Raw genomic sequence first — 15,017 nt, 5'->3', positions numbered from 1 at the left:
TCTAATTCGTATACATCACGCAGGATTACATGGTAAGCACCTGTTAAGGACGAGAGCACACACACACATCTTGCATAAACATGAGCTCGTGTAATAAGCAGGATGCTTTCCTGTCTTCCACTCGAATTCACCCTTCAGCCGTGTGGCAATCGTTAATTAAATGAGGCATCGATACTTGCAGGACTTCTATAATCCACGCCCCGTTGATTATTAGACGCAAGACAATGGGCTACACTTCTCTGCTTGAATCTCAATGAATACCAATCAAGTCAAATCAATGACGACGAGAGCTGGAATCTCCAGACAATGGGAAATCTGCGCTGTATTCGCTCTGTTTGAAAGCCAAAAGAGGAAAAAAGAAAACAATTTTTCCGGTCGATCCCATTTCCGTTCGATTCAGAACCAAATGGAAAAACAATGCACACAATTCCACCATTAGGCAACATGGCCGGTCAGTTTCGGAGGTCTAATTAGGCGCACAGTGGAAACATTTGTACATATATGAACCTCCGGAGCCCATACCATTTCAACCCGATCTCCTTAAGCTATCATACAAACTTCCCCAACTTTCGAACTGATAACTACTTTGCAGTGGCTCCTGCACTCCTGCTCAGCGGCGGAGCTTAATATTCATGTTTATTACGGTCAGACCCTGGTAATGCGATTTATTGGAGCAAGCCGAGAAATGGGGACTTTTCACAGGGGCTAGCATGCCACTCCTTTGTTCCACAGCAGTTCAGAAGTGGTCCAGTGGAGTCCGAAAACCAATCAGGCGAGCAGATAAGCACTAAACTAAGCTCTCCGTTTTGGGTTCTCTTCAATAAACTTTAAAGGATATAAGCCATCTGATGCTTTAAACTCTCGAGTCACACATTTGTTCTTTAATTAATAAGCGGTGTTTTTTGGCGGAAACTTTGTTTTCAAAACTTTGATAATTAGACAAGTTTAGCAATCAATTATATGTTTTACAATTAAGAATGTAATTCATTTAAAAGTTTACTGCTAAAAAGCGTGGCTATATGTAAATAATTACCCAGTTTCTTGAAAGCCAATTTATCAATAAATAATCCAGACACTTCTATTGACAGCGCAATTCTTTTGGGGTCAAAACAGGTAACTTTTTTGCCCCAAAGGAGTGTAAGCCAACCTATTTTTTGGCCACAATCTCAATACTTTCTCACCACTACAGCCCCTAATCCCAATTAAATCCGCCTCGGAGTCACGAATTTGTTTGCCTTAGCCCAGTTAAGACGCAGCTGAGCTCTGCAAAGAACCCAGAAAGCTTTCTAATTAGTTTACTTTATGATGTCGCTCATGGCATATACATACATAGCACCGATAGAACGGCCCTGTTAATAATGGAGCGCCCAGGAAAGAAATGAAAATTTGCCAAGTTAACACTTTCATAAAATAATTTATTAGTGGAATTGCTTTAAGGACGTTTACCCAGCGGGCGGTGGGAAATAAAAGAAAGCCACTAAAAATGGGAATTGCCGAGCAAATATTAAAGACAATGGCCCGAAACGAAGGAGAAGGACGAAGGACGAAGCGAAGGATGGGCGAAAGCCAAGAAACACGAACCGATGTGGAATTACAACAATGGCTGCCATAATAATATGTCGTTCTTGCAATGGCCAAAGACGATGCTGGCGAAGCGGCAAGTGGCTCGTAAAACCGACAACATCGAAAATCTGAAGATTAACCCGGAGCTCCCCACCACCACATGGCATGGTAGCCACCCAACCCAACCACCACCCATCCTCCCTCTTGATTATGCCAATGACAATAACACCAACGAGAAAAGAACGAAAACGAGCGGCCGAAAGGACGGTGATGCCGTAGATGCCACAGCTCTGGGGATAAGAGTAATGAAAATGCGCAAATCCAACTCCGGCCACGCCGACCGGAGGCGAAGGCGGCGGCGATTTCCAGCTGCGGTAATAGTTGCGATAAGACGGGCCCCACATTATACCCGAGTCCCCAGCACCACCACCCTCCCCTCCACAGTATCCCCCACCTGCAGCTCAAGCTCGCGCTCGTTAAGTCTTTAGCATGAATAATGATAAGTTCTCTGCTGCAAGAAGCTAAGCCCATGTACAGTGGTGGCTAGAAAATTAGTTACACTGCCAACCATAATCTTTGATTCACAATAATCAATATAAAACATATTTTATAAAAATTACACTATATTGATACTCTTTTTTCTACTTATCTATATATAGTTTCAAAAAAAATTTATATATTTTCTTCCGCTGTTGTGCCTAGAACTCACACCCAATGGACAGTCCGGGGCCAATGTCTTGAGCCACTTGCAAAGCTCCCGTCGAGCAGGGCATCCACTGCCACTTGGTTCTCCATCCACACTCCATCCACACTCACCCACCCATTCAGGAATCGCCTGGTAATCTGAGCCACGCTGTTTAGCAGCCTTTTATGCGCTCAATATGGCACTGGACTAGGCCCTACTGCTTTCCATCCGCTTTCCATCCGCTTTTCCCGCCTACCACCGACTGTTCTCATCAGAATTTTCATTTGTTTTTCACCAGAAATGTCTGCATTAATTATTTATGAGTGCAGGATGGCGTATAAGTGATTACGCCATAAAATTGTTTGTCGTAGTGATTTTTGTGTCATCTATTAATGAAATTAATTAACGAATTGCGGCCACTTCCTTTCCGTCTCCCTTTCCACAAGCACCTAACTTTTTTCAGTGTTCTTTTCTGATGGCGACAACAGCTGCAGGCCGTCGGGAACTTTTTATTATAATATTTTAATAAGTCTTTTACTTTGTGATGTAAATGAGACACTTTGATGGGTCAGTGGGTAAGTGAAGAAAAGAAAATATTAAAATCTTGGAAAAATCTTTTGGTTGTTTTGAGAGTGAAGCCTTAACCGAATAACAAAATTTTTAAAGTAGAAACGAATCTAATGACCGAATTATCATATTTTTTTGAGTTTTATCCTCTTATTATTTTATTTTTACCACCCTAGTTTTAGAAGTTCTTCATTAGTGAATAATTTAAGGGCTTCCAAGACAAACACTCCGTTTGCGGAATTTCTCAAAAGTCGTTAAATTTCTCGCTGAATTTTATGAAATGCATTTGTGGCCACTCCTTTTGATGGCTTTCTTTCATGCAGCTTTTTATGCGAGTTGGGCGAAAGTTTTAAAAGCATTTTTTATGATTCGACTCGCCTAATTGCACCATCCTTCTGTGCTCCCGATATTATGCTAATATAAACTTCAGATCCCTTCACCTATAAGCCAATCATGGAGCGTCAATCAAATTGAAGAAAATCTCTAATTGCCGGCTAAAAATCATAATTCCCAACTTACTCGCATAAGCGCATCATCATCAACCGAACCGACAGGCCAATCTTGGCCAGCTTAAGTCTTTAAGAATGTCAAACGCGTTGACAAATTGCAAGGGACAAAAGGGCAAGAAAAGAGGAGGAGCAAAAAACTATGAAGAAAAGGAAGAAAAATGGTGAAAAGCCAGCCAGCCAGTCAGTCGAGCGTGAAAATGGCGAAAACGGAGTCGCGAGACAAGGCATTGCACTTAGCTTGACCAGCTGGCCCCTTGACCCCGGGCCATTCCATCCATAAACTCCATTTGCACCACCACCACCCCCATTGGCCAAGTGCAACTTTAGCTTTGACTGCACATTTTATTTGCGCCGATGATTTTCTAATTTAGGAGCCGGGTGTGGGTGGAAAAACAATTTCCCACCCAGCATGGATTGCACATCGACCGCCGATAGAATGTCTGTCAGCGACAAGAGATCGACTTTGTGGCACTGAACCAGCAAAAACAGCGTATAAAAAAAAAACTCAAACAGGAGCATCACAAACAACAAAAACGACAACGAAATTAATTGAAAAATCACACTGGAATGGCGCGGGAGGCGATCCAGCATCCAAGTCACTCAGTTAGTCAGTCAGCGAGGATTTAAACTCATCTCGTCATGGTTTTTATGATGCCAATCCAATCCAATGCCCCGCTGTCGGTGCCACATTTTTAATTTAGTCCGCGTGGCAACGATGGACCGATGGTCGATGCCATTGTCTTTTCGTCCTGCCTGCCTGCCTGCCTGCCTGCCTGCCTGTCCAGTGATTCACTTCTGTTCTGTACTCCATTTCCCACTGGTTCAATAAACCGGCCAACCACTCTCGACCAACTGCTGGCCAGGGACTTGGACTCCGGCTCGGCTATCCACTTTAAATGTAGTAAATTTTGATTTGCCTGCCGATGGTGCAGCTACAGCTGTTGCCTTTCATCATTGTTTCGCCCAACGCGATTTTTTCCTTTTTTTCAATCCCAGCTGCCATTCGTCGGCCATTTAGCGAAAGTTTTTGATGGAAAATGGTATGTGTACCTTGGCAAGCGGCTTAGAAACTTTAAATGCTGAACAAACCTTTTAATATTAAGCAGCTAAAATGTAATGGAAGTTCATAAAGATATTTTTGGATTTTAAAATGCACATTGTTATCATAAGAAAGTTCAAGCAAAGATACTAAGAACTTCTTTAGTTGTCGGTGAGAAAAAGGCCCTTATCTCTGGCTAACTAAATGTAACTTAAGAAATAATAATTTACAAGTAACTTTAAGATATGTTTCAGTTGCTGTATATAAATATCTCGTGAAATAACAAGTGTTTCTTGTCACCTTCCTTGTCCAGCTGAATGTAATTGCACCGTCATTTTTTATGCCAGCTTGTCATTAACTGTGGAAAAAGTTTACTGGGCTGCCAGGAAGGCGGCGGCATCATGTGAGACTTGTCGATCCAACGGTACACAGAGACGCCAGCACACGTGGAGCTCCCAGGATGTGGTATGCAAACAGAGCCCGTCGATGCAACGGACTCGACTCATTCGACTGGTGTCCTGCTCACAGTTGGCCAACATTTGCACAGTTTTGGGTCGCCTGACTCGTTTCAGCAGCGATGCCGTCGCCATTGCTGCTGCCTTGTTATTAACATGGCTTATTGCAGGCCATAATAACGTCCTCCCCTGCCAACCCTGTCAACCTGTTCCCCCCGCCCTTCTCCGCTTGTCTGTGTGTTTGTGTGTGTGAGTGGTGTTTGCTCCTGCGGTTGTTAGCCTGTGTGCTCGCTCGTTCGTTTGTGTTTTTGTTTGCCGAGCGGTCGGGCTGTATATGTTTGGCCAGCAGATTTCCCCAGCGATTGCCTTTGAAGCTGCTGCTCCAGCAGCTCCTCGGAATTTTTTGTTTAGCTTCCTCCGGATATTCCCCTAAGTTCACTTTGTTAAGCGTCCTTCAGAGCATCCTAAACTTCTTGGTTAAACAGTTTCGTCCTGGCCCACACATATGCCAGCGAATTTAAATTGGCCTGCTCATTTACCCTGCTCCGCGATTTTCCCCCGAGAACAATGGAAATTACAGCCAATTTCAGTTCGTTTTAAGGACAATAAATTGAATTAAAACACGGAATGGCAAACGCAATTGTAAATTGATTGCATCGACAATGAAAATTATGATTGATAAAAGGCCCACCCATATTCCCATCCTCTTGCCATGAAAAACTGCCTCCACTCATGTTCATTTTAATAGTTGTCATCAGCGACAGCACCAGTGTCATCGCACCATCAATATGACAATGTACAACGTGGCGTATGCTTGACAACAATGAAAGCGGGGATAAATGCGATTCGTGCTCGGCAACATTGTGCATGGGTTATTCTCCTGCCCCATTGCCCCCCCCCCCCCCCCAGAATATCCTTTTCCGCGGGAAGTGCATAATAGACATGCGATAAAAAAGTAGCTACAAAAGTAGCTCTAAGGGGATCGAAAGTTTTACTACTCTATGGGTTTTGCCATTGAAGAGAATGTATACAGATGGCAACAAGATAATTAGTATTATTAGCTATACAAAGATTGTTTCAAGTAGTTAGATTAAGCTTAAAAGTGCCGAACTGTTGATTTGTGAAATGAAACCGAAATTTCGGTAAAGATAATTTGGATGAAAGTGTAAAGCGTGGATCGATTTCGAAAAACAAACCAAGTTCGATAATCATATTCATACAGACAAAAATGAAATTTAATATTTGACTCAGAGGAAGACGTGCACCGGAAATGCGCAGCTGCAAATAAAGCAACATGGCGTACACTTCCGGCAGCCCCATATTGCCCCGCTGATCTGTTGCCTACTTATGAGCGCCATCCGTTTCTGATTTCGCCCATTCAACGCGAATCCTGTTGGTTAATTAAACTCACCTTTTGGCAGCAATCCGTTCTCAATGATGCGAGCCTCGAGCAGCAAACGCGGCAGCAGCAGGCAGAGTGCAATCACGATGTGAACGAAGGCCGCCGTGGGTCCGCCGTGTGTCCAAAGGGCTCGAAGGGTGCCGCCACGTGATTCCTCCTCCAGGCCATCGTGCGGCGATAAGGTACAGCGCCGCTCCCTGGCACCTGTGGCCAATTTAATTCCGTCGTTTGCCAAGTTGCCGACCTGTCGAGTAGTCCACACAAAATGCCAAATTATTAAAATGAAATGCACTACAAATAATTTGGTTTTCGACAAGCTCATTGGACTGGAATAGGCGAAATGGAGTATATAGTTAACATATGCAAACGATCTGCCAGTTGGGTGGATTTAACTAAGCAGAGCCAAGGACTTGGCAATGAATGCTTATTGATTCAACCTCGCTTTCGCTTTTCCCTCTTGGGCGGAAATTGAAAATTTCACTAGACTCACTCCACTTTCTGCGAAATGTGCATGCATATGCAATTTCAATTTCTCTTATTTGCGCTGGAGTTATTTAGTAAAACACAAATGCTAGCAAAAAGCGCATTCGGCGTACCGAAAGATATAAGTTAAAAATACAGAAAGCAAAGCTTAAATTCGAAATTCTATGGTACTTTATAAATATGAATACAAGAATTCTGTATTATTACACCAATAAAACAATTTTAAGCGGGCTAACAAGCTTTTATGCATTGATTGTACTTAAAAAAAAGTAGTAATTTTTCCATTTATTGAAAGAGAGATTCAGTTGACCAAGAAAATATTTATTATTTGGCGCACATGTATACTTTGGTGCGTTGAAAAATTGAAATCAATAGGCAAAGGGTAAAAAATAGGGAAACAGTATTAATATATGGTCAATGTGATTTATTTCTTGTCACGGACTTATTAATAAATCCACTGATATTTTACACTGTCGCTTTTTCATTGCCGTGATTCATAACAAATAATAAACACACTTAGACCGACAATCAATTAGTATTTGGATTAAAGCCATATTACTAATTTCATGAAAGTAATGCGATATGTATATGATTTGAATTGAATGTCCGGCTGTCTAAACTTACACAGTCAACCTAATTTATGCAAATTATTCGATATGGGATATCAAATTTTCTCAAAGCGAGTGGCACCTACCATATTCACCGAATAAATTACTCAACAGTGAATTTATCAAATGGAATGGCATTTCGCATTTCATAATTGCCTGCAACAGGCGACTGGCCAAAAGGGACGACATCCTTGGTTGACCGCACACCAGTCCAACTGCATGTCCGACAATTTGGTGTACACATCCCTGGGGCCCGGGCCATTATTAAAAAATCTATTCACTAATAAAAATAAAAAAACTACTACAAACTGAACATGTGTAGAGCAGAAACAAAAATGCGCACAAAAAGTGCTTTTGTGTTTGGGTTTTTAATGCATTTTTTATGCGCTCAAAATGCGAACACTTCGCGATTTCAGCGACAGAGTGAGGCAAACCAAGGCATTGCGCATACGACGCGTTGGCGCATAAACAAGAGCAACAAATAAAGGAAACGTTGCACGTGACAAATGGCGAAATGAAATATTTATATACGCGCAACCATGCAATATATATGCATCTATTATTTTTCCACACATAAAGTATATATTCCCACGCTCCCTCTACATTTATTTCCACGAGCCACAAAAACAAAAAAAAAAAACGAGCATTAAAATCACGTGTATATGTACATAAAAAATAAAGGCGAACGTTCGGGCTTTTAAATTAAAAACAAGCAGACATCAGAATGATGAAGGAGCTGGATCTGAATCAGGATCTGAGCCAAAAGCACCTCGAACAGCAAATGGAAACCGACTCGTTCGCTTTGTTTTTCTGCGCTCCGGTTTCGTTGGTTTTGTCTCGTCAGTTTGGTCTGGTTTGGTTTGGTTTGCTTCCGAGGAGGAGCAACAATGATTGCAATTTGCAAAAAGCGAAGTGCATTCCAAGTGCTGGCGGGCTTGCGGGAATTGCCGAGTGCCAGGCGCATAATACATTTAAATGTGCCAACATTTTGCGACTCCTACCCCGCAGGCAAATCATCTCTAAATCGTGTCACTGCGATTACTCATTACTCGTTCATTAACGTCTTAGATGTGGGAAAAGCGTAAATATGCTTTAAGTGTCGTGGCGGGGATTAATTAGAAATCCAGGTGCAGAGGGAAACTGGTTTTATAATATCTGAATTGAATAGTTCATACATCATCAACAGATGTATAACTTTAGTTTTAATTTTAGCCAACTTTTTAGGATCACTTTAACGATTCTCATAAACATGTGCCATAAACTGAGTATATGCTTAGTTTTTCCGGCATTGAAATCTCCCCATCCACTTTGATCAGCCATTTCGTTAGGGGCACTTGCCACATACGGTGTGCGGTCTATTCCGTCAATTCCGCCACCCAGTGGTTTTATTCATTCGTTTAATTTCGAATGCTGTGCAAATATGAAAGTCGCAAAGTTTTCGCATCTCGTTGTTATGGCCGTGACAGTTTGCCAGCAGCTCCTGCTCCTTTGCCCCGCGCTTCAACCAATTTGCCCGGCTTTCCACCGCTTTACCCACTTTCCAATTGCCTCAAGTCTTATCGCTCGACACATACTCGTACCCGTAGGAGTTGAACGTAATTGTGACTGGTCTGTGGGTCTGTTGTTTTGTTGGTCAGATGGCAAAAACAAAAAAAAACAAAAAACTAAGCAAAACTATGAACTTCTGGCCCTGTTCCTGTCGCCCGTCCTGATTTCGGGACTCCGAGTCCTGGTTCCTGCCAGTGTCCTGATAGCCACGCCTCAATGGTCAATGTTGGGATTTTAGTTTGCAACCAATTTCTGTTCGTTGTCGTTTGTTGTTGCCTTTTATTAAACGTTCGTTCGGCGACGTGTGATGAAGCCCTTTCCCCACGGCTGTCTGTGTTTTTCCCTGCCTTTGTCATTCAGCTCGTTGGCGGTTTTTGGTTTTTCGGTGTGTTGCACCTCTACCTCCACCCCACCCTTCATCCATTTTCCACCCACTTTCCATCCATTTTCCTTGGTTTTCATCGCCCTCTGTCTGGTCGCTGACTGATAGGCAGCTTTTGCCCGGCTGCATTTTTTGGCGGCTTCTGATGATGTTGGTTGTGTTTTTGTTGTCGATGCTGTTCTGCCGCTTTTGTGGCTGTCTGGCCAGCGGTGAAAAGGAATATTTGCATACAATTTGTATACTCTTTTATGGCGGGGAAAGTCCCACACAGTGATTTTCGTGACGGCACCATGAATATTAATACCGAAATCAATGGGAAATTGAAAAGCTTTGAACCGGATTTTCTTTCTTTGTCAATTTAAATAAATAAATATTTAGAGTCACATAGCAATTTTGCTTTTTTTTTTAAGTATTAGACGGAAACAGAATTTGAAAATTTATAATTTTATTCAGAATTTAAAGGGGTTTCTAAAGAAAATATCTTAATATATTTTTTAAAATGACTGTAAGGCAGAATGGCCAACACAAGCCTAGTTAACCAACAGTATTTCCGGTACCAAACTGATGCTCCTGCTCCAGAAGGATCCAACCCTTCTGGGCTGTAAGTTTCATACTTAATGGCATTATGTATTTGGGGACTGAAAGGGGATGATGCATAGTGGAGAGCAAGTGACGCCACATGCAGCTGGCCGACTTCCTGTGATAGGATCTACGGTCAGTCTGCTGTCACAACCAATGGACAGTCTGTGGCGAACTATGGACATCAGTCCACTCCACCCTCAATTTCCCACTCCATATGCCGGCAGCTTCCTTCCATTTCGCTTGTTTTAAAAACAAGCCAATTATTTGTGAAAACTTTCAGTTTGAGTGGGTGAAAGGGGTACATATATGAGGACGGGGACCTGGAATGACAGGAGCTCCAACGCCACACGAAGCGAAAAGTGGCAGGAATCAAGAAAAAATGGAAAATGCTACTCAAATAACTAACTAATATAATACTATTATATGCAATAATTCCCATTAGTTTCAGTTTAAAAAGAGTATTTCCTTCAGGAAATTTAGTTGAAGTCGACACAAGTTTGCAAACAAGAAAAATAGTGGTACTTTGTTTGATTTCTAGAGTAAAAAAGTATTGTTTCGCTAAAGAAAAATTACTTTTCCAGTGCAGACACCACTTTCTTTACCACCCCATGTCTCCCACCATTTCTGTCTTTCATTTTAAGTGGCTTTTATCGGAAACACGAAGCAAAAGGAGTAAACGGTGGTAGAGTAAATGCCGTTTGTCGGTGATTGTATTTTCCTATCGAGCTTGTGCCATCATCGTCTGCCCGCACACTTAATAAATATGAGATAAATAAAACACTAACTAAACTATGGGAACTATATGTGCAGCTTGGCCAAAGGGAAATAGAAAGGGAAAACCATAATTGCATTTATTATGCTGATAAAAGCACAGACACTGGGAAAGGGGTGAAAGGGGGGCTCGCACACAGAGGACACACAGACACACCAATGGAATGTTTGTTTGGAATGTGTGTGTGAGATCGTCCTGTGTTGTCAGCCATTTTGCGGATCCAGTGAAAAGGAGCCACAACGTATGCTTCTCCTGGTCTGCCGATGCTGCCGCTGCTGTTTTTGTTTGCAAATAAATTTAATAACGTGAATAATGCCACTAAAAATAATTCACAAAAACCCAAAGAGCCGCGGCATACTGGCAAATGGATCCACTGCAGCGGCAGAGACAACAAAAAAATTTAATTATTGAGTACAACCGAGTACACAGACTGGCAGTAAGAGAACACTGCCATACACAGTTAATTATCGCAGGAGCATGATCCCGGTTAAAAGCGCACCACCTCCTCATAAGCCAACCACTCACCTTAAATACGGCAGAGGTAAAAAAGACCGGCAGCAGGATGAACACCACTCCAGAAAGGACAATCTGCAGATTGAGTTCGGCCACAGGCTCGATTTTCCAGGGTATCAAAGAGCATCCTGCAGAGGTAAATATATATTATAGTATCTTTAAATAAGTTTTTCTTTTGCTGATAGCAGAAAATGACAAGCAAACACAAAGGAAATGATTTCTTGAAAATATTTAGGAAACACCGTAGCTATGTTGGAATTTTGACATTTGGATGCAACCACATACATATCTAGTACTTTATAAATATTTAAAGTACATTTTGAAATAAACATGATTCAGCATTTTCAAGTGAGATTGTTTAGTCAAACAGAATGAGAAATAAATTAAAAATGTTTAGAAATTCTTAAGCCATCTATCTATCGCCTTTCAGCTTGCGGTGAAACAGAACTTAAAACTTACCCAAGAACCTGTACGCTCCGTGCATGGCCAAGTATCCCTGGAACAGGGTGAGCATCACTCCGTACCAGATCGACCATAGCGAGTTCAGATGCAGATAGCTGCCGGAATCGTGGCCGGAGTGCTGGAGGCTGGTGTAGCGGCTCTGGTGGCGCTTCGATTTGATGTACTTGGCCTGGAGCTGCTGCTGCTGTTGCGTGAGGCTGCTGCTCGCCGTTGTGGCGTTCGTCATTACGGAATTGCAGAGGCTGGAGTTGAGGCTGCCGCCTCCGGAGGAGGCTCCTGCTCCCGATCCCTGGTGCTTGCCACCCATCCTCGTTGGTAGACTGAGCTTTGTTTAGCTTTCGAGGCTCCGATGGCTTTTGTCGTTGCTAGTCGGGTTTTTATTGCTCAGCACGACAGCGAATAATGTTGACAATCAATTTCTGTCTATCGCCCCGCACTATTTATATTGATTTTGTATTGATTCTGAACACTGATTTTCTATTTACTCAAGTGCTGCTGCTGTTGCTGCTGCTGCTGATGATGATGATGATCGTGATGATGAGGCTGCTCATTGTTTTTCCCATTTCCCATTCCAGTGGGTAATATTTGTCCGCTGATATGGCTCATTATAACGTCCGACGTTTCTATTTGCCGGCGCATATTTGTGGAAATTCGTGTCGATTTCCCACACTTTGATTGACACTGATTTGCTGTGACTGCAATGACAGGGAGGAAAATAAATGTGAATTTTCGTTGTGGCGATAGAAAATACAATATATTTTTAGCTAAAATAAGTAACTTAGAAAATATAATGTTTATGTAATTTAGTAGTGCATTTATGTACAATATCTATTAACTATCTGATATCCGTTACGCCTAACTGATTTTTATGAACAATTTTTTACTTGTAGAGTGATAATAGTAAATAAAAACTTGCTGCCTTCTAAATGTTGTATTAAACGGATCTTTTATAATATACAACTAGAAAACTATATAACCTAAAATTTATTTTCATTTCTGTAGGGTGTGAGTTTAATCAAATAGTCAAATCATCAAAATAATTCCCGAACATCCGCCACCTGTCGTTTTATTGTAATTATACCTTTTTAATCAACCATTCGATTATGTAATTAGGCAAGCAATTATCAATCAGCGGGGCTCTTTAAATATTCATGACATTTTTAAACCCCACTTAAACCATAAATAATTAATTGTCGTGCGCAAATCCGAGTCGTATTTTAATTAGTCACCTACGAGGATGGTGTTGCTGTTGCTACACGACACATGGCCAAATTGACGCGCCCAAATTGGCAACAATTTAAATAAGATTACAACTCCCAAAAAGGGGGAATGAAGAGGTGGATAAACTATAAATCAATCCGCTGGGGGAAATGGAGGAGAAATTGCCGACCGACCGTACAGTGTCTGCAAACCAATTTGGCACATGAGAGTTACTATACAGTTCCTGCTGCTTTTCGGAGTCAGGCTGTGGATATTGCTGTTGCTATTGGGTGTTGCATGCAGCATGTAGCATGTAGCGTGTTGCTGGCGCTGTTGGCTGTCGCATAATTAAGCCAAACCTCGTTGCCAGACAGACAAATGCGTCGGAAGGACCACCGATGGGAAATGGAGGATGGGGAATGGGAGATGGCGAGACAGAGGCGGAACCTCCAGGGAGGAGCCTCCTTTGTCTGGGCCCTTGTTAAATGCGTCGCGGCTCGTATTCTGCCACATCGGAAGCAGCATAATTATAGGCCAAAGGAACACTAAGCCAAAATCAAGTAATTTGGGAAAAAAAAGCTATATATACTTATGTAAAATATAATTAAGATAGAGGTAAGATGTCAAGGCTTTGATTTAAGTTCAACTCTTCCTTTTCGAACTCTTTCTTCTCGAAGCGTAACTCTTCTTCACAAGAATTGATAACTAAAAAAAAACAATTCTAATATATTATACTATTATTATTATTTTTCTCACTGCACTTACTGCAGCTTGTTAACTGTGAGGCAGGTAAACTATTTGCAGCTTTGCGTGTTGCAGTTGATTCTAACACGTGTAGAGCCGTTAACATTTATGCCGCCTTTCAGCAAATTTTGCGTTTTGTTCGACACAACCGCTGGAAAAGTGTGGAAAATGGGAAATGGAAAACGCAGTTCCTTGGCCTTCCTTTACAATTCCCTTTGTGCGCTCCGTTTGCCATGCAAAAATAATAAAATGTTTGCAATTTGTTCGCGTCGACGTTGTTTGTAATTAAACGTGTTGCAACAACACATTTAACAAATGGCCCGGAATGTGCCCTTATCCGCGTTTTTCGCGCTGCCCAGTAATTGACCCGATTTAATTGATAATGGCTGCTCCATGAACGTATTGTCCATGGCACAAGCGACAGCAAAATGGCAGTAAAATCAGAATATCTGAATATCAGAATATCAGTTGACCATCTGCAGTAAGCCATGGCGATTTAATGTCCCGACAATGATAAGTATATTTTTGCAGTTATTTGTAAATCAGTAAACAGTAAAATCCTTATTCATTTTTAAAATATATTATTAGTAAATAAAATTTCTGTTCAATTAAATAATCTTTGCAAAATTGCAAGAATCCGATATCTTTTTTTGGTCCTAATGAAACCTAATATACTCGACGTTTACCCTCAATCTGCTACCTTATCCACACAAACTTCAAACAGTGTCGGCCATGATCCTGTAAGTCCTGTTTCGTTTACTCCTATTGGTAATAATTTGATGTTAATTACAATCTTCACCCAGGCTCAGCCAGAACAACGAATCTTGTTTCATGTTTCAGTTCCGGGAGCCATGTGCCTTTGTTGCCGATGAGAAGTGGAGGGTGGATAATGTGCACCCAAGGCAGTGCCACTCCCTCGAGTTCCTTCGTCCTTCCTGTTTTGACATACCCAACATGAGATTAGCCAGCCGCAAAAGTCATAAATGCAGATGTTTACATTTCTTTTCTCCCACTCCCAGCCCCTTGTCTTCACTTGGTTCCTTTGGGGCATTTTCTTTGTCTTTTGCCGGTGCAGCAGAAGATGGGGCAGGTGGTTGGGCTTTTGGGGGTGGTCGAAGGGGATGGCGTTGTGTTTTCGGGGAGCAGTCGTGAAGATAGACCAAGAACTTTTGCCCCTGTCCTTGGGGCAATTTGTCGCGTTCGCACGACTTTTACGCAGATGAAACAGCCACTTTATGGGCGTCGACGGGAGTGTGGATACACAGAAAGAAACACGCACTTATTACGATAAAGAATCATGGAACTCAACTTTCCTTAACATACACAAAAAGGTTTGGATTTTATAGTAATAATGTTTTTTGTAGGCAAACATGTAGTGATGCTGTATCTAGATAGTTTAAATAGTTTTTCGTTTTACTGAAAATTCCATTACATTTTATTTCCACTTTTTCTTAGTGCATGTGTGTTTGTCCCTGGCATTTCCTTTGTGTATTCCTGCGTAAA

At 41.8% G+C, this 15,017-nt stretch overlaps 1 protein-coding gene across 5 annotated transcripts in view; it reads right to left on the bottom strand.

Annotated features, from left to right (window-relative positions):
* tinc (tincar) overlaps positions 1-15,017 on the bottom strand; it is a 60,967-nt gene that overhangs the window by 8,257 nt on the left and 37,693 nt on the right. For all 5 annotated transcript variants that reach the window (NM_176509.4, NM_169780.5, NM_176511.3 and 2 more), the window contains 3 exons: positions 11,568-12,265; positions 11,121-11,236; positions 6,230-6,464 (listed from right to left, as the gene is read on the bottom strand). In NM_176509.4, the coding sequence (NP_788686.1) occupies positions 6,230-6,464; positions 11,121-11,236; positions 11,568-11,877 (661 nt within the window). In that variant the 5' untranslated portion in view covers positions 11,878-12,265. The remainder of the gene's footprint in view (positions 1-6,229; positions 6,465-11,120; positions 11,237-11,567; positions 12,266-15,017) is intronic.

This window comes from Drosophila melanogaster, chromosome 3R, assembly GCF_000001215.4.
Source record: "Drosophila melanogaster chromosome 3R".
Lineage (NCBI taxonomy): Eukaryota > Metazoa > Arthropoda > Insecta > Diptera > Drosophilidae > Drosophila > Drosophila melanogaster.
This window is presented reverse-complemented; position numbering and strand designations above follow the sequence as displayed.